A 22,942-nucleotide genomic window follows, 5' to 3' on the forward strand; every position below is an offset into this window, starting at 1 on the left:
AATTAGTAGTGATGAGTTTTTTGTACTAAAGTTTTTTTCTGTATAAAAAACAGAAAAAAAGTACAAAAAAGTTTTTTTGTACTAAAGTACGTTTCTGAGTTTTTTTGTACTAAAAACTCAGAAACATACAAGTCCATCTATGATCAATATTACATGTAGCGCTTGGAACTCTAAACTGAACAAATTAAAAGTGGTGTTTGCTTATAGAAAGTAAAGGTTAAAATTGTGTTCATAAGAGGTACGATAAACAATGTTTATAGGCACCGACATGCTGTTGAAAGTTGGGATTTCAAGTTTTGAAATCCCAACTTTCAACTATAACTGGAATGGTGTCACCTTAGGTGTGACGTCAAATCCAACCCCGATTTCCGGGGGAACTGGAATGCAGCATAAGAGTGCAACTACAAGCAGATTGATAGCCCTTTAAAATTAAGAAATTTAGATTCACTTTCTAGCGTTGCAATTTCAAATCTAAGAATAAAGGAAAGAGCTGCTACACACAATACACAGGACTCATCTTCAGCTTTCCTTCGGTCTTTATTTGTTTTTTGGATGAAGCACAATGTACAGCAAAGACACAGCACCAAGCAATGGAGAGCAGCAGAGCAGAGGAGATGGAGCGGAGACACAGAGTTAATCGGACACGGCTTTCCCACGCTGCCTCTTCCTGGATATCAAACTTCCACAGATGTGCCGTCTTTTCAGCCCATCCTGCGTCAGTCCAGCCAACAGGCTGCTCCGAACAGGATTTGGATTACTCAGAATGTTAATGTTACGGTGAGAAGTGTTTCAGCTGGGTTCGCTTAGTGTTGATGCAAAGCTCGATACTTTTAGGTAACTGGTGCCCCCTAGTGCACACCCTGCCCATAGTCATTCACTAACGTACTTCACGTCTTCTACAATCCACCAAACGGCACCAAAATAACGGCACAAGGGATAAAAAAAAAAGGCTGCATTTCTCTTTCCTTCAACCCTCCAGCTAGACAATGCCATGTTTTTTTTTTTGTTTGTTTTGTTTTATTTTACACTTAAAAAATGCAGAACCGAAATCTGAAACACAACAGAAGTTACACCACACATGTGAACATTGTAAAGTTTAGTGTTTGAAAGCAAAAATCATCAGTAGTGCATTCATAAACCTCACATGACAATGTGTTGCATTGTCTTATTTTTAAGTTGCTGAATGTATTTTTTTTCCTCCATGGTGCATAAATTTGATTAAAATATGAGTTTGGCAAACAGGCAGAGATTGTATTCAGTAATCAGTTTGTGAGTTTTGTTTTCCACATCTTAAAGACAGCATACTTAAAGGGAAACCTTGTCATGCCAAGTTTATGTATTTGTCTCTCTGGCACTTCTGCAATTAAAAGGAGCTCATTTATAAAAAAGTTTTTTTTTTTTTCTCAATACAAAACTGGCATTTGTACAATTTTACTGCTATCTCGATTGGCACATTACACGTCTGTGGCATTCGTCTAACATTCACGTACTAAATCCCACACAGCTAAAGGTTCAGAGATGTTTCTCCTACACTGTATTCTACTTATGACGGCGAACTTTACATGACACATCAGAAGAGTTCAGATGCATAATACCATGTGAGCAAAAACGGTTTGGAAGAAGAACAAAGTATTGTTGCAAGTCAGTAACAAAAAAAACAAAACAAAAAAAAACAGTGCAACAAAACGCGGGCCTGCAAAACCTCTGACGTTCCTTAAGATTTAAATTTAAAAAAATGAACTGATATGTTTAGATATCTTGTACAGCACCATCAAAATGAGATGCAGGTGGGTTAAAAATGAAAAGGCTCAACCACAATGATTCACTTCCATTGAGTTTTCAGTTATGGAGTAGGACAGATTTTCCCCCGTTCCTTCACAAGAAGAATTGTGAATATTTGAGCCTGAATCTTTATCGTCAGTCAGTTTGCTTCCTCCTTCTGCATCAACATCCATGTTACAGTCTTATTACAATCCAGTAATGCAAGAAATTATATCATGCAGACATTACCTCAAGTACTACTTTTACCGATGCAGCTGTGTTTTGAGTCTACTCTATGAGCTTTACCACACAAAACAGCCAAAGTGGCTTTTACATCCAGATGGACTGTGAAAGCTTATCTAAAGGCAGGGAGAGGAGAGGAACTTGGGCTCAATCTAAAGCGTCATTACTTCACACCGTTCTGAATCAATCCAACAGCTACACTGTGCAACAGCAGCTCCTGCAGCATGTGTGCATCCCTGCGTACTTGCCACCCACACGTCAAGTTTTAAAAACACGCGGAAAATAAGTCGGTTGAAAAAGACAGAGGGACTTAAAGTGATCAGGCAGAGATGTCAATCTCCTTTAATCAAGGCGCGATCGTCGTCGTTCAGTCGAAGAATTTGTTTTCTCCTTCAGTCGAAGCAGAAGTGGAGAAGTGACAATTGTTCCCAAACCTTCTTTTCTGAATTTGTTATTGACTACTTCATAGATCAAAAAATAAACAAATTCAGTTCCAGACACATTAGCATTATTAAATTAATTGCCGATCATTAAGATATTCCCAAATTTCCTTCTATGAAATCTGAAATGTGAGCTCAGATTATTCCACAGTGATTCATTTAACAGAAATCCTTAAACTATAACTTCCTTTAAGGAATACTCAACCAAGCGTTTTGAACGTTAAGGTCCTGAGAGGCTTTGCAGGGGAATTTGGTTGGATCGTGACTTTTAATTGTTCGTCGTGTTTTGGCATTTTGTTTGGGCGGCTTTGCAGGCATGAATCATACAACATTTTTGCTGCTCGACTATGAGCGGCTCCTTGGATCAGAATGAGAGGAAATGCTTCGATGGAAATCTAAAAGTTTAAAAGGTCCGTTTCGCCATTGTACAAGCGGATCTCTGTCCGGAGCCCTGCTGACAGTCGTCGTATGTAGAAGGGATGGTGTGGGTGGCGTCTTCAGCTCAGGTACTGACACCTCTGGTCCACACGGGGGCACTCTTGCTCCAGCAAAAAAAACGAGTCTAGGGACGAGACGAGCCACAATCACAACCTTTCAAGACAGAGGCGTCAGTCAGAGCCCAGACAGCAGCTGTACCTATGTGGTGCCATGTCGCTCCTCAGCAGACGGTTCGGTTTCCCTAATGACGACCGCCTTGGTCACCTGCATGTCTGGATGCTGCTGCTTGGCTTCCTGTATTGCAATAGCCAGAGCCTACAAAGACAGGAGGAGCCTTGTGTGAGACGCTCAAGGTGATAAAGATTTTCAGCTTCAGTTCAAAATGCATTTAAAGTTTACATGAAACACACAGGCAGTGTTGGAATTAACACACTTTCAGCAACGCTTTGTTTCAGCTGTTTATTAGTCGTTTTAAAGAAGCTATTATTGTCACAGCATTTCAAGCAAAGCCTGGTCACGTCGCAGTTAGCAACAGCCCATTTACTAACTAAAACACCATAATTAATTTAATTAATTTTGAGAAAACTCCATTACTTGTAGAAGTTACAATGAGCATTTAAGTGCTTAAGTGCTATTAATACGCACATTAATTAGTAACTTATTAATGTTTGTTTTGTTTTGTTTTTTATTTTGTTCCCCACAATAAATAAAATGTTGCCACTTTCTGTTCAAGATTTCCTCTTCCAAATTTAGGTGAAATAATAAATTGTAATTGCTTTTAAGATATGGATATATTTAAAAACTCTTTATGGACAATTTTATCATCTTTCAGTTTGTTTTTTTTTTTTTTCAGTTTTTTGTTTTTTCTGACCACTTTGAACTGTGTTTCAAGTCTGACCTTTCCACAGATCACAAGTCTTCCCTTCTTTTTGGATTCTGTTTTATTTAACTCTTTCCTGTCTCACCTGCTCTTGGTCCACGTCGTCATCTCCAGTGATTATAATCCTCTTTTCAATCCTCGTCTCCGAGTATCCACCTTTCACCGTCTGCAACACAGAGTTGGCACTCCGTAGATGATTAGCAGATAAAAGTCTTTCAACAAATGCCAGACGATTGCATGTGCCTTGTGTTTTTTTTTTTTTCTACCTCCGTACCTTTGAGACATGAGTGGTTGCTGAGGTAACGTTTTCAGCGACAAGGATAGGCGAACCAGCCGACTCTCTTCCAAAACCGCCTCTGTGCACCTGATAAAGCAAAACGCAGCCAAACACAAATTACAAGATAGTTAGCACAATACTATTAAAATTTCTGTCCCATTTGCTAGCGACTTTCCATGGAAATGACCATTATTAGCCTCTTTGAGTTGTCAATAGCTAAGTAGCCAAATGCATATTAAAGTTGCAGCTGCATTCAAATAACAGCAAATTACTTTCCTAAATGGCAAACAAACAAGCCCTAAAGCCCAGCAGTCATAATATGCATGTGCTAATTCTGTTGTTTAAACTTCATTTCAAAGGAGTGCATTAGAAATAATAGAGTGGTGTTCAGTGAGGTTGCTAATTCCAGTGGTGCACATTTATGGACAAAGGTAACAAATATTAATGTTTATTAGTACATTCCTTTGAAACAAACAGAAATGCTCTCAGACACTTGGTCAGATGTCTAACATAAAGCTGCATCACATCCTGTTCGTCTGCTGTGCCCTTCATATTTTCCAGACAGAGGCGTGTCATTCTTTCACTTAGTGAAGTGTCAGGAATCAGGATTCCTGTCATGGGGCCAGGCTTCTACAGCTTCATTACACTTGATTCTCCCCAAAGTCCTTCAGGTCATTTCTCCTAACAGCATGTTAGGGTGGCTTTAAAGGAGATAACTTTTAGAAAAAAAATGTGTTTTTGTTGCATATTCATTTAAACAGTCACCATGTCCTGACTTTATAGTACGGGGCATAATCCGTGCAAAAATCTGGGTCCCATGTCTCCTCCCTGTGGTCCTCCAGTCATCTGCAGAAATACACCGCTCCCGGTCAGTAACAGTCAGAGCCAGGAGGAATGTCTTAGCACTCGTGTACACGCTGCTCACACCCTCTCCCTTGCTCTCTGCTGCACAACACCTCCTCCCCCACTGCGGAGCCCGCCATGAATGTTAGTTTGCTTCTCTACCATTAGAGCAGCTGCTGCAAACCAGCAAGCTTGAGCTTGTATGTGCTGTGAGGGAGGTGTGAGCAGCACATACACAATTGTATTTGACAGCATTAAGACCTTCCTCCTGGCTCTGATTGGCTGCTTCTGACAAGAAAGAGTGCATTTCTGCAGATGGCAAAGCAGCACATCGAGGAGTCAGAGGAGCATAGATTAGCAGTCTCCTGTCATGCTGTCAGAGTATTGTGACAGTTTTAATAAATATGTAAAAATATATATATATTTATATATATATTTTTATAAAAGTTACCTACTGCAGCTTTACTAGAGTCCCCCCTGCTGAGGCACCTCTGATGTTTGGAACAGAAGCCCTAAAGGCAGCTGGAGCTGCAGCACGGTATTCAGCTCTCATCTTACTCAACTAGTAATCCACGATTTTATAATGACAAAATATAAACAGGTTTGTATGCTTTCACAAAGTGCTTCTGGAGTCATAATAAATACAAATATTTCCAAAACATCACAAGACATCGTAAAAAATAAATAAATAAATAAATAAAAAAATCGACTGTCTCCAGCACAAGACAAGCTGCCTGATAAGAGCATTCGCTGTGGACAAACTCTGAGTCTGGTTTGTTTCCATAACGATGAAAAAAGCCATGTTGTTAGAGCAGTTTTTGTCCTAATCTCCCCTCTGCTGTGTGTATAAGGTGCACATGTTTTAAATTGGGCTGTCATTTAAATAGATTAAGGTCAACATCTGCTTTTGTTTCAGTGTTTCTGGTATGCAAGTGATGTCGGATGTTTAAAAATGAAAAGCCTCTATGCATTCATGTCTGTCATCTTTTGAAGTGATTGGACGGCAGGTTAAATGGTCGAGGTCCTGTTTATACTCACTGGAGATACGCTTTGTCTCGTAGAGTAAGAAACCTCGCTTAGCGACGTGATCCCGTGATCCTGGAACAGAGACCCAATCAGTGTCACGTATTTTTAGCTCGAAGCAGCTAACTTTACATTTCAAGCTCTGATTGTGTCGAAAAGCCATGAGCCCAACCTGATCTGTGAACTCCACTATGGTGGTGGTGAGCTCTGACCCGTTGGGCTGAGTCTCTGTCCTGGTGTCGGTTTTTCTCACTGTTGGGGTGGGCATGACATCACTGGCCTCTCTGCTCAGAGGCGCTACTGTAGGGAGGCGACTGGCTTCTTTGTGCGACTGATCTCTGTCCACTGATGATGACACTGGCACTGACCTCTTTGGTTTTTTAGGCACAACAGGCTTGCAAAAAAAAAAAAAAAAAAAAAAAAAAAAAGATTTGGTTTGGTTTGGTTTCTACTTTAATTTTATCCAAACAATAGGAAAGGAGTACAAAAATTACTGCATAAAGCTTCTGAAAAGGCTACCTGGCCGTCGGGTCTTTTGACATCTTGTCTGACTTCTGGTCGGATCTCTGGTCTGACCTCGGGTCGAACATCTGGTCGGACCTCTTCAGCCTGAATAAGTCTGGCCGGAGGGCTGCCACTAGCTCCTCTGGCGAGAGGAGCGGACACTAACGGAGGCGGTGGTTCGGGGGCTCCTTGCTGCTGGAGCAAGTCGATCCCGAAGCGCAGCCCCCCGTCGGGCGAAAGATCCCTCTCTCCCAACTCTGACATACCCCTGGAGAACTCCTCCATGCCCGTTTGCAGATCTGTAAGGACGGTGAAATCTACTTCAGCCTCAAGGCTGGAGGTCGAGCTAACAGTGATGCTGGAACACTTGCGCTCGATGCCCAGGTGGGTTTCCTTCAGGTAGAGGATGTCATGGTCCTGGTCATCCTCGGACACAGAGCCTAGGCGTCTCTCCCATGGTTCCTTCTATAGAGAAAAACAAACAAACAAAAGAAAAAAGACATTTAAATTATCTTTAATTTATGGATGTGTTTTTTGAAAACCTAAAGTAGCAACCTCATGTAAGTAATCTCATCGGGCCATCCCATAAGAAGTCACACATTTTATTTCTGACTAGTTGGTTTTATTGTTATGCTTCTTTTCTTATGAGCAAGCATCACAGAAATCCCACCATAGTGTAAAAAAAGGAATTAATCGTTTTCCCCTTACCAGCCAAGTATATTTTACTGTTTATAATAATGTTGAGAGTGTTGGAGAGACTTTATTGACTGCAGTAGCTGCTGGTCTGTCTGTGTCACATGACCTGCTCTGTGCTGATGTTTGATATCCACAGTTGGCAGAGGTAGTCATTAAATTTTGAGACATTGAAAGTCTTGATCGTGCATCAGAGTGACTTAATATGCCTATTCTTAAAGGACGTGGATCAAGACAACATAATTTTTGTGCTGGACTGATTAAAACTCACAAACAGTTCTTTAAAAGCGTGAACATTCTCGCCTGACGTATGGCCAAACAAATCAAAGTGCTGAACTCACTGAACTTTCGCTGAAATGCTCCTCGTGGATGGCAGGGCTCGGAGGCGTGTCCTAGAGAGTAAAAACACAAACAATAAGCAAAACATTAAAACAAGACTCGTGATGGAAGTGTTTTTAAGCATATCGGAAAGGGAAGTTAAAGAAAGCTGGGAGTTTTTTTGTTTTTTTTTTAAGTCACGCTCCACGTGAATCCCAGCTTATATTGTAACAGGTAGAATTTCTAGTAAATAATGTGACATTTTTATTATTATTATTATTATTATTCATTGCACTTGAGTAAGCTTTCATAGCGCTGGATGCAGGGTACAGGCGAGTTCCTTTTCATTAAATGAACACACAACTCCTTAAATGTACAACTGAGAATTTAGAAAGTAGAGCTGCTGTCAGAAGCATGCACTTGAAGTATCATTCAGTGGATTATATCAACAAAAATGATTGCAAGTGCAATGGTAATGCCATGCACTGAGAGATCTGATTTAAAAAAAAAAAAAAAACAGAAAGAAATTCCCTTTCAGGGGAGATGTATTCATATTTGGAAATGCAGCATATGAATACCCCAGCCCTGAGGCGGCTTGGCATTTCTGCATGATATTTTTTTTGTTTTTTTTTTTTTTTTTTCCCCCCCCAGTTTTTTTCTTGTTGCTACAGAGGTGCCAAGATAGAACATTTGCTTCAGATGCTCAAAGCTTTCTTTTTTTTATTATTTTTTTGCAAAAAGGGATTTAAATTATGTGAAAATAGGCTTTAAGAAAAAAGAAAAAAAAAAGGGTGAAAAGGTCTTGAACTCCTTGCAACAACGACCTCCTTCACTTTGTGAGGCTGTTGGAAGGAGAGACTATGTGTTAAGTTGACAGAGTTAAGGACGCCTGAAGCTTAAGCAACATGAGCTTTGCTTAAAGGCCCACAGCGTTCTCAAACGGCCGAGCAGACGTGAAGCTCTGCAGAAGAAACGGGAGGGTAGGGGGGAGGGGCGAAAGCAAAATGCTCCTGATCCCATGGACGTGAACTGAGGCAGTCAATGGTACGATGCGCAGGGACGCGAACTTTTGCTTTCTCATTAGCAGCCACATGACTTTTGAAGGATTATGCGTGTGTGTGATGTTATTTTGTATTCAGATGATTAGAAAACAAGATCTGAAAACCACACTGGCTGAAGCTCATGCAATGCTTTAGTTTCCGATGATGGATAAAACAGGCTTGGAAGGAACTGGCGGTTTACCGGTTGCTTTCTCTTGGCCGTTTCTTGGCTGGTGGTCCGGTGGTGGATGTGGCTGCTGTCGATGTTGTTTGGTCTCTCTCGAGACCAGTGCGTTTTCAGAGGGAGGGTGCGAGGGGGAGCAGTGGGAAATTTGGAGCTAAACTCTAAGATGTTTGGAAAATTGTCCTCATGCAGAGAACTCCCTCTCGTCCCCGCTGAATCTCTGCAGTCCTTCAGCTCCTTCTGTGATAACAACTCGCTCGTCGTCTGATGGGGAACTTGGGTTTGCCGATACAACTCCAAAGACTGCAGCACAGTGGCATCGTCGTGTCTCCTTCCTGACTCGCAGGGCAGTTTATTCATCTGTCCATTCCCAGCAGCACCAAATGCGCTTTTGTCAGACTGGCTTTGAGTTTGAGGATTTACAACTTTGTTCTCCTTATTCAAAGACTTCTTTGATCTTTGCGGTTTGAGCGGAGCTATTTTGGTGACTTCTGAATGCGAGTTCACAGTTTTGTTACCATCCTTCTCCCCCGAGTCGGGGCTCAGGTCTCTCGTTTTCCAAGCATCACTGTGCCTTTTGCCACTCTCACTTTTAGGTCTGTCGCCCTTAGGGAAGGAATCCACAGTTGCAAGAGATTCAAAGGGTTTGTTTTTCGCTCGACGCTCGTACAGAGAAATGTTTGTGTCTTTGTTCATTTCATTCATCATCTTGTCAGGTGGAGAGCCATATCCATTTTCATGAAGCGTATTCCTCACTAACGCAGAATCATGATGGCCGTTAGTTGCGTCCTCCATCTTGCTCATATCTCTCCATCCTGCTGAGTCAGTTACAGATGTTCCCAGCTTAGTAGTTAAACATTCCCTGGATGTTTGGCAATTGTTCGTAATTGCCTCTGGCCCTGATGAGGTCTCACTTTTTTCTGCATTGAAGTAAGAATCCAGTGTGGTCTCATACCCATCCTGCTTCTCAATCAATTTGGCATCACTGGTTGCCTAAATTGACAGAGTAGACAGTTTGTATTAGCCTAAAAATGAATCCTCTATTAGTAATCTCTCTTTAGCCCCAAGAGTCAAGTTCTGTGCAAGTTTTCAAGTTACCCAAATGAGAATAATAGAAATATGGTCTATGAAACTATTACCTAATATTTCTCTACATCGAGCTCCCAAATAAGTGTAAATATTGTAATTTAAAAATCTACTTATTAGATTTTTAAAGAATCTGAACGTGAACGTTATGCAAAGTAATTGGTTTTTACCCAACGTTTATTTTCCCACTGGACTGGGTTTATTGTGAAGCCTTTATAAATTGGCAAAAAGAAAAAAATGTTTAAAGTTTAAAAATTTGCCTAATTTTTATTCATTCGTTTTCATTTTTATTGAGGTAATATTTGTTTTGATATTATTAGAAACAGCATGGCCTGACACCCTCACCAATATGTTTGTGTTTCATTCATATGGTATATCAAGAGACGTGGCTGTAGAAAATTATTACAGCGCCATATGTCTGTGTGTTAAAGTTATTCTAGCATTCACAGTGGAATCTATGCAAATACCCCGGCTGCCATGGAGTTTTGTCTACTACAAATATGATTTCTCCCCCCCACCCCCTCAAGAGTTAAGAAACTGTTATAAACTGTACAATAGCAGTGGTGGCCAAACCCTGAAAGAACTCAGTATGAGGCTGCAACCCTCAAACACTCTGCACTAATGAAGATTTACTCACCATAGCCTGCTGAACCTTTAAGGTGGCTGACACAGCAGGGACTTAGTGATTAATTCAGCAAATACTTAATTAACCACTTACAGGCATTCAAAGACTTTATAAGGAGCTTTATTAAAAGAAGACAGACATTTGGTTTCGATTTAAAATGTCCAATCCAGCAAAATACTACGAGTGAGGACAATTGATGATATTTAAATTTAACTTAGTTGTGTTAGTTGAACCTGAGTTGTGACAGGTTTGGACATTTACACCTGCAATTAATATGAACAGAGGACTTTTGTGAGTCAATTCAAGATCACATGATTAAGAAATAAAAGGCGTAACAAGTGAGCGCAAAGAGCAGGAAGCGAGTCGTACCGTTTTCCGTTCCGGGGTTCCTGCAGGAGGAGTTGCTGAAGGCAGGCGCTTCTCTCTCGGCGCCTTCTTGCTGTTGGGTTGCTTCAAAGCTCTCTTCAGCTCGTTGATGCTGGCCTGGTGTTTCTGCAGGACGTCCTCCGGCTTATCCAGAAACTGCTGCTCGGACAGCAAAGGACAACATGAACAGAAATTAACCCAGGTCGCTAGAAATGTAAACACAGTTACCATGTCTAAACTCAGCTAAATATATTTGATTTGTAAAAAAAAAAAAAAAAAAAAAAAACTTCCATTTCCTCGACTCAAACTTTAATTTTATATCACGTTTAAAACGACAAAGGTCGTTGCATCATGTTCTTCAAAAAATATGCAAACTATATGCATTTGATACATGACCAGTGACTGATATGGTTCCACTTTGTACCCTTGCAGATGAAATAAAGTCCACTTAGAAAGGAATTGTTGTTCGAGTTATTGAGTCAAAATGAGTCTATACGTCTTAATATAGCAGCCAGAATTAAAATAAAAGAAAACATCGTTTAGCAATTGAAAAGACAAGTCGTTATCTCTGCTACACAAAGCCGGAGCTAATTGAGTTCTGTAAAAATCCAATACGTGTCTATTATTCAACATAAGAGCTCTTCAACTCGCAAACATCTTTGAAACTGACATTCGGAACCATTATTACGAATTAAAGTGATGCATTAAACAACTACGTGCACCACAGCGATGGGAGCTTTAAAACTGGACTCTCTTTTATTTTTGCTGTGCATCTGACAAGCGAACGATGCAGACGTAAACTCGTCAACACAGAACTCCCGACGACGTTCATACACAGCACATGCCAGAAATAAGAGGACGAGCAGTACCTCCTGTTTGGGCCGAAGGTGCACCACATCCTTGTCCGACAGATGAGGTGGGGAAGGGGGGTGTGCAAGCGGGCGAGGTGGATTGAGCGGTTTTAGGGGCAAAGCAGCAGAGTTTGAGGGGCGACGCGTGGGAACAGATGTGTGCAGAGACAAAGAGGTAAAATGCAGCAGGTGAGTGAAAACAGGCAAACGGGCAGCCAGAGTGACAGACAGAAACAGCTGTTACCATCTGGCAGCAGAGGGAGGACTTCTGACTCGAGACTATTAAGCTGAATAATGTTCTGCCAAGAAGACGGGGACAATCCATTTCAGTGTCAGCCAAATGATAATTAATGCAGTCGCTTATTGATTCGAGTGTTTGAGAGAGGATTATTCCCGTGCTTCTTTATCCAACGATTTGATGAGAGCAAACCACAAAATGAGAAGTCCAATAACGTGCTAATCGAATGGTCGTTTGTCTGACAAAAGACGACAACACACACACACACACCCACACACACACACACACACACACACACAGCCTTGGCAAAAATATTTGCGGTTCTTCTGCTTTTTTCATATCTTGACATGTCGCAAGCATAAATTTAAATGTATTTAAGTGACAGACTAAGACAAAGTATTGTATATTATTGGGAAAGGATTTGTGTTTTAAAATGCTTTTAAAATTTAAATTCTAAAAAGTGTGTGGTGGAATTTAATTCTTCTATGCAAAATCGAATAAACTGAGTCAGATTGGACCTGAGAAACATCCAAGGTCTTGCCACAGACTCTCCACTGGATTTAAGTCTAGACTTTGGATCATTTCAACACATGACCACACCATTTCATATGATTTTTTTTTTTTATTGTTTTATACCACCAAATTTCCTCCTCACATTGATTTGCACTTTTTCCTCTTTGTTGTTTGAGCTTCCAATTTTAGTTCTCCCCCAACTCATTACTCTCTCAGCTGTGTTTCTGATTCATGTTTAGGTCAGTCTTACTTTTTAAGCTATCTTTTGGTGTGCCATACCTTTTCCATTTTTTTTTTTATTTTAATTTTTTTGCAACTGATCACACAATGCTCAGACTGACGCTGAAAACAGAGAATTGCTTAGTAACCGAGACTTACTTGTTCATTTTTGGTCAAATAAAAACATGAGTGCTCTACAAAGACAATTGTTTTAATACTGAGAATAAATTACACAAAAATAAACTGAATTTATGAGGTTAGACAATGTCAGAGTAAATATGTTGCACTGTTAACTAAAAACAGATGATTTTGCATGAAAGTTATTTTGAAACCGATGAATCATTTTCCTCCCACTTCAAAATTTTCCACTGCTTTGTGTTTGTCTATCACATAAAATCCCATTCAAATCTTTAGTTTGTAGTTGTTGCAATGAGAAAAAAGTCAAAGACGACACAAATAGTTTTGCAAGGCGCTGAAGTTGCATCTGTATGACTTAACAGTACGTGTCGACAAAGCCAGTTTTGCTTCGTTAGGAATGAACACAAACCCCAGTCAAAATGCCCACTGCTGAATTTGTGGCATAAACATTATTAATTTGTTTGAATCATTTTTTTGCTTTCCAATGAAACTCTTATACCGCAGGGAGAAAATAAAATGTAAAGTGGAATGTAAATAAACGCGTAACAATAACTTTTTTTTTTTTGTTCTTCTGAACATCAGTTCATGCAGCTTCCATGGATTCCAGTTAGCTGAATCCTGGAATAGAAATATTTCCACAGGCATTTAACTGCTTAAGCATAGAGTAACATAGCATGACCTAAAAACAACCACAGAAAGACACAAAGATACGTGACCAAAATACCTCTGGTTTCGTGTCTATAGGAATGCCTGGCTCCTCATCCTGGGTGCAAGGACAAGGTAGAGGACGGAAATGTAGGAGAAACGCAGCTGAGGTTAGTGAAGTATGTTAGGAGTGCAGCAGCAAGAGAAGAAGATTCATGAGGCAGGGTGCAAGTGTGACAAATACTATCTGCAGCAAAGAAGTCAAGTTAGATAAAAGAAAAAAAAAAGTAGTGAGCAGAGAAGACTTAAAGGTCCTATAAGAATATAGGATATTAGGCCGAGAAGAGAAGCAAAAGGATGGTGATTAGTGTCTTTAATAAAAAGGATTGTGAAGGAGAAAATGAGAAGTTCATGCAGTATTTTAAAACCGATGGGCAAAATTGCAGAAAGCTTTTCGAATGGTATTTCAATGGTGCTCTCAAAGCTTCTCCAAGGTTCTTAGAGTCGCAGTGTTTTACTCAGTGGATCATTTCGTCTCCTCTCCAGACTGACAGGCGGTGGCTAATGAGAACTTTCTCGAGGATCGATATAATTAATTCACACTGTATCCACGCGTTTGAGCTTTTTGAGAACTGGGAGCCGCGGAGCCTGAAAATGGTTCTCTGTGCGGTTTCTGGCCTTGAATCCACCTTTTCTTACCTTGAGTTCCAAAGCCTTTGTGGGCGTCGAGCTGATGGCTCCCACTGGCTGTTTCTGTCCATCCTGGTGCTCCGCTTCCTGGTCCGTGTACTGGTCCTGGTCTTGGTAGAGATAGTGGTCATGGTCCAGGTCAAGGCTGCCCTCCTGATCCAGGTCTTCCCGGGACATAAACTGTGTGCGTTCGCTAGAGCTTCTCTGAGACAGCTGATCCATACTGTCACCTAAAGCTGAGGCTGTGGAGACGGAAGTGCGGAGGAACAGTAAAATGTAAAGTTCCTCTAGAACAATCAACCAGAGCACAAACCTGGGCACAGACAGCGGACAGAGCTGGAGTTCAAACCTCCATCTATGCTTCGTGGCTGCAGGTACCGCTTGCTGACGGACCGATCAAACTGCGGGGCCGGGCGGTCGATCAGAGCACTGGCCTGCCTCGTCTGCGCTTGGGTCCGCCCACTGTAGCGAAACTTTGAGCCAATTACGAGGAAGCCCTTCGGGGGCGGCTCTGGGGAAACCAACCTGTAGAAATAAACCTCAGTTTATATTATATATATATATATAAAACTTAGAGATTAATTACTTTGAAAAAAATATATCTATATATACATTTTAGATTTTAATTAAATGTGTAACAAACAGCACATGACATTAGATGTGCATTGGTCTTCAGGATTAGACAGCAGGTCTCCTTTTTAAAAATGTTCTGGTGACAGTTTGATGCAAATAATGATATAGTTTCACCTGTCAGAGTATTAATGCTGGTCAGAACTGGAGCAGAAATGACTTTTTCCCCAAAAGCTGCTAGAAGTAGTAATGTAGCAAGTTACAAGTAGCCTTTTATTACTGTGGTGAATAACAGGCAGTTGGGCTGGGAACAGGGAGCTTTTGAATCCCTTCATAGAGTGCCGGTTTATCAAGTATCAGCAAATCCAGGACAGCATTTTCTCCTGGTCTCCTCAGTAGATAAACTGTCATCCAAATCTTTCCTTTCGATAATTTAAATTCAGTTGAGCTGCAGACTTTGCTGCCCTTACTTTCCTTTTTGATGGGCATCGTGTTATGCATTGATATCCCAATTTAAAAATCTCTTGAGTAACTTCTGGTAAGACCTGGATACTATAAACCTTTTTTTTTTTTTTATTATTTATGGATGTTTTCTGATGTTTTTTTTTTTTATTATTCGCATTTTAATTTTCACAGGGATTAATTGCTGTTATTATAGATTTCAAAGCTACTTCTCTTTGACCTTTGGCTCCCTCAGGAACCAAGGCTCCACCACCAATCAGTCGCCAGCCTGGTACCCAGACAGCCCGGCTCCAGGAGGATGCCCCAGCCCAGCCTCTCCGTTCTGGGTGAGGTTCACCTACTTCAGTGTTAAGTTTCCATTAGGACTTTGGAAATCCCCGCAGTCTGAGCCCTTCTCAAAGTCCAATTTGTCATTAGAGACTCTACCAGGGGCTATTTGTGTCTTGCTCACATTGATGGTAGGATGAAAAGGAGATGAACAGATTGATTAGGGCCTCGTCCGCAGCAATGTGGGCTTTGCTCCACACCACGGATTTGGAGTACAGCTGCTGCACATCTGCATCAAAAGGAACCTGTTGAGGTGATTTGGGCGTTTGATCAAGATCCCTCCTGGGAGTTTCTCCAACACATAACTCTTTCTTACAGACTTTATTAGACACTGTGCATCATCCTCTGATATTTTCACTGAACAGCTGTTTGAAAATAACCTTGTTGGTGGAAAAAAAGAAAACTATTTTTCAAGTTATGTTCTGGCATCAGTTTGTAACACACATCCAGAATGCTCAACAATGAGTCAGTCAATCTGCTTGACTGACTTACTGACTGAGTTGTATTAATTTGAATATATTATATTTATCATATAGGAACTAGATATAAATTGTGCCTTGAGCCAAATATTTCCTGGGTTAAGTAGCTATTCATCCTCGAATACCTTAAAGGGATTGTTTAAAAATCTCTGAAAAGAGTCAAGTGCAAAACAAAGCCCAAAATTGTTTAAAGTTTTTAAAAAATTCAAAAGAAAACCTCAAAGATTTTTTATTTATTTATTTATTTTTTTTGGTAAAAGCAGAACTACTGATTTACAAGATTATACAAAAGTCAGTCTACGAAGAACAGAGAGACGTCTGAAACCTCAGTCAACAGTGATTTGAGCTGCGGCATGCCAAGCGTCAACATTCATGCAGTAGGCAAAGAATTAAGTGCTGAGAAAGTGAATCTGTCTATCCTACCTGAAAAAGGTGTGGTGCTCTATGCAGACCTTCCACAACCGCTTCGAGGCCCGGTGGTTGGGCAACTTGAAGCCTATGGTGCTCTCAAACTGTTCGTACTGAGTGGTGAGGGAGATAAGTGGAGGTGGTGAAGACAGTGGGGACGGAGGGAGGTGAAGAAGAAAAGGAGAGTGAGGGAACCAGGTGTGTGGAAAGGTGGATGAATGGCAGCAGGATGAATTGTGTTTATTCCACAGCAAAGGAAAAAAAAAAAAATCCATCTTTTTCTCCTTTTTATTTACTCGTGCAACTGTATTCGCTTGTCTCTCGGCGCATTGCCGTCTAAAGCCAGCTCATAAATTACCCATTTATGCACCCAGCAACTAAGGTTCACTGGTGTGCAGAGAAGATGCTGTCAAATCAATAGTTATTAGCAGTAACGGGTCTTCAAAGGCTGAGAGATATCCATTCACGTGAGAAGGTCACCTATTGTTCATGCAAAAAAAAAAAAAAACAATTCAGCAGGGACAGTCGTGGATAAAAATTCCTTCATATACAAAAAAAATAAAAAATCCTCAAGGCACAGTTGAAGTGACAGCCAACTTAAGAGGACAGATGTGCAGGAAAAGTGAATGCATAAAATGGCCTTGGTTTTCACCGCAAGGATGTCAGAAGCAGTTTAACAGTGGGGGGGGAAAAAAAGGAGTCAGTAGTATCCAAAAAGGCAGAGGAGTGAAGGAAAATCATAACAACTTAAGTGAGTTTAATGTGGAAAACTCTGACGACTCCAAAACCTAATTACATTTAAAGTTACAGGAAGAAAATCAAGACGCATCTACTCCGTCTTCACAGAGGTAGCTCTAAAGGAGATAAGTAATGCCCTCAGCAGTTAAGGTGGTTTGCGCCAGATAAATCACAGAAGCAACACTTACCAAACCATGAAATGAGTGTTTATGCTGCTCGGCACCAGCCAAGAAGAGCAATGATGTAATCGTAACAACTGTGAACCCATGAAATAAAAAATAAATAAATAAATTTTTAAAAAAAAGCGATCTTGGTTCTTTGCCCGATAATCTCTCCATCCACGAGCCTTGCATCAGTGGCTGTGTGGTTTATTTTTAGGGGGGGTTTATTGTGAGTCTGGGCATGCAGTAATGGTGTAGTGAACTCTGGTTAAACCACAGAAATGTGGAGGGAAAAAAAAAATGTATTCATAGATTTGTTTACCTCTCCAGGACGGATTTTGATGTAGAAGTTGCTTCTTTTATAAGAAATCTTGAGAATTTTCGGCCAGGCGAAGCGATTGATCCTCAGGCGGTCTCTGTAGATGAGCAGCCCGTTTGCGCTAACGCCGAGCATTATGTCTATTCCCTCAGAATCCTGGGGAAGGTAGATAGATTGTCAAAGAAGATCAAAAAAAGGGCATTAAGGGGATGCAGGATTTCAGCAGAGGAAATGAGAGAAATCTCCTCTTGCCTTTGCGTGATGCAGATCCACTCCGTACATCGAGAGCTTCTTAGCATTTTCAAGGAAGTTCATCTCTGCTTCGGCTGGAGTCATCCCCCTACGGAATAAATCCCAAAAGAGGATCGGTTGTTTCTCGTCTCCTCAAACTCTCTCCTCAGATCCAAACACTGGCATCACGGTGGCAATCACAGCTTTATTTTTCTGACCTGTAGTTGCGGTGCAACTCCATCACTCTCTCCTCCAGCTCTCGCGTCTGGTTTGGAGCAAAGTGGAATTCGCTGACGTAGTCCGGGCCGTGTTCCTCGGGGTCGTAGTCTCCCAGCTCGGCCTGGACGGTGTAGGAGCCCAGCAGCGCGTGTGTGACGAACGAGCATGGGAGGCGGCCGGAAAGGATGTCGTCTCTCAGTTGCAGACACAGGTAGTACCTTGGAACCAGCAGGGGAGGCGGAAATAAAAAGCTGCAGAAACCACTTTATTCCAAACAAATGGCTCAAAGCTATGAAAATCAGCAACTCGATTCTTGTCGATCTCGAATCAGAATGCTAGGGCTGTGTGAGGCTCTGGGGAAGCGAGGGCTGGTCAGCAAACAGAAATGAGGCACATAAACATTTTAGATCTTTTAAATATGCGGAAGATATCAAAGTGATGCAAACATTTTGCTCTGAATCTCACACCCGCGTAGCGGTCCGTCTATAAGAGGCAGCCATCTCAATGTGGCTCATTAGTGAAATTTTTATTATTTCTTTGGCTTCCATCTGCTTCTTTTGAAGGTCTGTGGGAGTTAATTTGCCAGTAACCGCTGAGCTGTGAGGCAACTTTGTTTATGGTATGCAAAGTAGTGCAAATTAATCGGTGATGAAATAAGTCAACAGCGTGCTTCTCACCCCCCAAACAAATGTAAAAAAAAAAAATCAAGGCAGTATAATTTTTAGAATCAACAAACTTCAACGCATGACATGAGAGTTACTGTGTCCAAACAGAAAATGCTAGATTTGTGATTTGCCGTAAAAAAAAAAAAAAGGTGATTGAACTGATAACGTAGCACACATTTTACATGCCATTATGCCATTATGTTTCTGCGAAATGAGAGAGCCCCAAAACTGTGACGCATAGTAAAAACCAAACTCTCAAGAGCAGATGGCTCATCATTCAGCTACATTCTTGCCCAGGGGGAAGTTGCTGCGGTGAGGAGATTTTGAGGTGCTTCATCTAATTCAGATTCGTTTGAAATCGAAATAATTTCGAGTAATAATGTCTTAAATTCCATCTATTTTTCAGAGATGATTCAGAGCTGATCCAGGAATGCGACACCCGCCTCAAGGAAATAGCAAGTAGATGTAAATATTTATGGGTTTTTTTTAATGTTAATTAGATGTTAATTATGTTACGATGAGTTTGAGAAAAAGTAAAAGTAAGGCTCCCCCCCTGTTCAACTGTGACTGCAGTCTGGAGCTGGCTCAGTTGGCTGATCACAAAAGTGGTCCCGAGACTTTTGATTCCAGCTGCCTTCACAACCTTTCCCAATTTAAATCAGGATTATTTATTGTAATCAGTGTTGCGCAATGTAGCGCATTTTAATCGTCACTGCAATATCAGTGTGTGGAACAGTCATATCACAAAGGACTGCAATAATAGTTGGCCAATATATGCCAAGATTTTAGCCTGCATTTTTCATGCTAATGCAATATTTAGGTAGTTGACCGAGTTTATTGGCAGCAGATGCTCACCGGCACGTCGCCTTTAATGCTAAAGGTCGCAGAGTGATGGAAGCAAAGATGGATGAGAGGAAAACTATTTACCTACAACACAACTGGTATTTACCAATATGCCAACACAAGATTTTTCATTATCGCAGCCTTATTTATATTTCAGAAATAAGCCAAGTTCTTCCTTCCCCTTCAACTTCTCAGATGCTGATAAAGGATCTGAAGTTTAAATTTTTTCTTCGATGCTAGCAAATGTTGAATGATTTAAAATGTGTTCTTATTTTTGCAAAATACAAAAATCTGCATGCATCTGGATTGCAATCAATTTACAAAGTTGTAGTGACATGTCCGGTTCTCTGGAAAATAAAAGTATCCACTTTTCAGATTCATTTTGAGAAGTTGTGAGACGATCTAGGATCAAAGTGGCGAACAATTTTTTAACATAATCCATACCAGTTTTTATTTCAGTATTTCTTCTTCACATGATGTTACACAAGAACATCCCATGCCACGTAAACTCTCATAATTGTGCCCATAAATTCAGGTGGACAAAAATGCTCCGACGTCAAACTGCAGAAGCAACTGAAAGACTACTGACAGAAGTAGGACACAGAGTTGCTGAGCCGTAACAAAACAAAGAGCCTGAAAACTTATGTAAAAAATATTTCAGAAAGCCTAAATACAAAAAGACAAAAAAAATCTCTGGGCTTTTGTGTGTTTTGACTGGATGACTAAAACTAAAAAAACTGATCTATTCCTTGGTCATTTAGTTAGATAAAGTAGGTGGAGGAAGACGAAAGCCTTCCTCGCCATGTAAAGTTAAACATACAAACTGTTTTCTGGAAACTGTGCACAGATAAGGCGGCTTATCAAACTGGTAACAGTAACAGCAAAAACATTTGTCTATGCCACTTCAGGCAAAACTGTTTTTTTAAAGACCTTGCAGCATATAAACCACTACCAAAACCTCGACTCTTTTCTTAGGACGAAGGTGCATTAGCAAGAAGGATAACTGCAACTTTGAAATGATTGTCAAAATTATTCAAAAACTTGCTTGAGCTTCACAAGTGAACTGAAAAAGTATTAAAATTCAGTAGTACCACAGGTTGATCAACTCCATGCCACTCCACATTGATGCAGTAATTCATGCACAAGGAGGCCCAACCAAGCAGTGAGTGCATCAAGATGAACATGTTTTGCGGATGCCTGATATCTCTGAGAATATTCTAGATCTTATATAATTTATGTCAATGTATTAAAATTTTCTGAGACCTGAAATTTGTTTTTACTTTTTTTTTATTATAATGATGATCATCAAGAAAACAAAAAGGCTTAAAATATTTCACTTTTTGTATTAAAAAAAATTCAATATAATGATGAACTTTCAATTCCTAAGAAGAGAAAGAGAAAATATGAAACTTATTCACATCATTATAAATGTATGAGCTGTACTTGGCTAAAAACTAAAATACCTTTTTCAAAGAGCTTCAATGCATTCAAAGAAAAAAAAAATAATAATAATAAAAAAAATTAAAATAAAATAAAAAAATCGCTAATACAGGCAAATACACTTCCGACCAACCTTGTGATGTCTTCGATCAGAACAGATGGGTCTGGAGGATAAAACTTGACGGCAAACCCAAAAGTCCACGAACCAACTGTGGGAAAAACCAGCAGCAGAGATATTTTATGAAGATCTCTGCTCTTAAACGCAACGTGTGCACATTTTGCAGTCTTTGCATATCTGAGCAGCATTTTCACAAGACTTACTCCGAATTTGCTTCTTGATCTCTTTGGATGGATCCAGCCAGTTCTGATAAGTACAGAAAAGACTTTTTAGAAACGTGACCCACGCAGATTCATCCATATTCATAGGACACTCTCACTGCTCCTCCTTTTTAAAATCCATCTTGTTGAAAGCTTTATACTTTAATGCTAGAGATTTGATAAAGACTTCTATCATCATGGAAAAGTGCCAATAGTTGGACTAAAAACGTAAGCCGATTTCAATTTTGCCACCTCACTATCTCACTAAGGCTTTTATGCAGATCCTCTGCAGTTTTTTTTGTTGTTTTTTTTTTTAAAGCCAAGCTGCCTGATCACATTTTAAAACATTAAAGGTCATGTGTGTAACACTAGCAGCCCACTGTTAAAAGAGCTGTGAGGTATCAATGCTCTACTACTGGAAAAATGAGACAGGTAAGCTAGTCGGCTTAAAAAGCTAGAAAGAAGATCAATTTTAAAACAAAATATTTGCTTATAGCAAAATTAAGTACATTACTTTCAGTTGTTATAAAAGTGCTTTAAATATCAAACATGTCTTAAATCAGTGGTTCCCAAACTTTTTCTCCTGTCCCCCCCAGTGGTTTCCAAACATTTTCTGGGTCCCCCCTATGGATTATAAATAGCTGACTGGTTCTATGATGTGTCTTTGACCTCGCGGTGGGGGTGAGGGGAGGGTATGTATGAATGTACATAGCTTAACAGGCTACGGTGATGTATTGATATTAGCTAGCTAGTCATCTTTTAGCTAACTTTACCTGCATCCAACAGCTTTACTCAACTCAGTCGTTTAGTTTGGGGAAAAACTGTGAAAAGTTCTTTGCGTTTAGCTGGTTTGCTGCCGTGATTCTAACACACCTGTAGCTCCGCACAGCAGCAGCAGGTCTCCTTCACAGGTGTAAACCCAGCGCGAGTGTCGTAGCGCTCATGGTGCGTTTAAAGGCGGCTCGGAAAACCAGGTTACGACATGTTAACAACGGATTAAACAGTTTTAACTGTTGATAAAAGTTTCAGAGGACACAGATATGGGAAGAGCAGAAGCCTCTACTGTATCAAATTGACATAGGAATAACAGAGAGTTGGCCATTCTAAGGTAAAAACCCAGCGCATAGAGTGGTCATGTTTTTTTTTTTTCATCCAGACGGCTTCCCGCGCCCCCCCTGCAATGGCACGGCGCTCCTCCCCCCGCCCCCACGGGGCGCGCCCCACAGTTTGGGAACCTCCGTCTTAAATTAACTGACAGCTTGAAATTTTTCCCAGTCTCTTTAAGAAGCTCCTGCTCTTTCCAGCACTCTTCCTTCAGCATGCCTCCAGAGCAATGCTTCTTTCTCCACATTACCATTTTAGGAGCATTTGACTGAGAAGTTCTTTGTATGAAAAGCTCAGCAGGCTCGCAGTTCCACCAGGTGTTTGCCAATTGCTGCTGCCACTAGTCTGGTGGAGATCAGTGGGGAAGGAGGAGCTTTGTGTGAATAGGCGTTTAGGCAACCCCAGATGGTTGTCATAGGAGATTCAAGAATTTTTCAAACATGCATGAAATAATCAAAGCAACACTTCAGGTATCCTTGAACAACATTGCAACATCATACAAAGCTCAAAAAGGTCGATTTTACATAATACACCCCCCACAACCCACCCTTTGAAAGGTTTAAGTTGGTTAAAGTTCAGTTTCAGCATACAGAGAGCTGTTACAGCTTTTATACGTTAAAGTTTTTTTTCCCCCTTTTTCTTT

The 22,942-nt window shown here is 40.5% G+C and overlaps 1 protein-coding gene across 6 annotated transcripts in view; it reads right to left on the minus strand.

Annotated features, from left to right (window-relative positions):
* Positions 1-518: 518 nt before the first annotated feature.
* Positions 519-22,942, minus strand: part of si:dkey-178k16.1 (band 4.1-like protein 1) — a 45,711-nt gene continuing 23,287 nt past the window's right edge. For 2 of the 6 annotated variants that reach the window (XM_016672112.1, XM_016672111.1), the window contains exons 5-24: positions 21,199-21,241; positions 21,011-21,086; positions 17,929-18,147; positions 17,732-17,819; positions 17,483-17,635; positions 16,277-16,374; positions 14,365-14,540; positions 14,025-14,257; positions 13,405-13,443; positions 11,591-11,620; positions 10,725-10,880; positions 8,663-9,637; positions 7,444-7,494; positions 6,425-6,874; positions 6,078-6,299; positions 5,921-5,980; positions 4,037-4,126; positions 3,848-3,928; positions 3,081-3,197; positions 519-3,006 (exon numbers count right to left, since the gene is read on the minus strand). In XM_016672112.1, the coding sequence (XP_016527598.1) occupies positions 3,081-3,197; positions 3,848-3,928; positions 4,037-4,126; positions 5,921-5,980; positions 6,078-6,299; positions 6,425-6,874; positions 7,444-7,494; positions 8,663-9,637; positions 10,725-10,880; positions 11,591-11,620; positions 13,405-13,443; positions 14,025-14,257; positions 14,365-14,540; positions 16,277-16,374; positions 17,483-17,635; positions 17,732-17,819; positions 17,929-18,147; positions 21,011-21,086; positions 21,199-21,241 (3,357 nt within the window). In that variant the 3' untranslated portion in view covers positions 519-3,006. The remainder of the gene's footprint in view (positions 3,007-3,080; positions 3,198-3,847; positions 3,929-4,036; positions 4,127-5,920; positions 5,981-6,077; positions 6,300-6,424; positions 6,875-7,443; positions 7,495-8,662; positions 9,638-10,724; positions 10,881-11,590; positions 11,621-13,404; positions 13,444-14,024; positions 14,258-14,364; positions 14,541-16,276; positions 16,375-17,482; positions 17,636-17,731; positions 17,820-17,928; positions 18,148-21,010; positions 21,087-21,198; positions 21,242-22,942) is intronic. The other 4 variants (XM_016672113.1, XM_007553338.2, XM_016672114.1 and 1 more) reach the window with 4 other exon arrangements.

The sequence above is a fragment of the Poecilia formosa genome, unplaced genomic scaffold, assembly GCF_000485575.1.
Source record: "Poecilia formosa unplaced genomic scaffold, Poecilia_formosa-5.1.2 Scaffold56, whole genome shotgun sequence".
NCBI lineage: Eukaryota > Metazoa > Chordata > Actinopteri > Cyprinodontiformes > Poeciliidae > Poecilia > Poecilia formosa.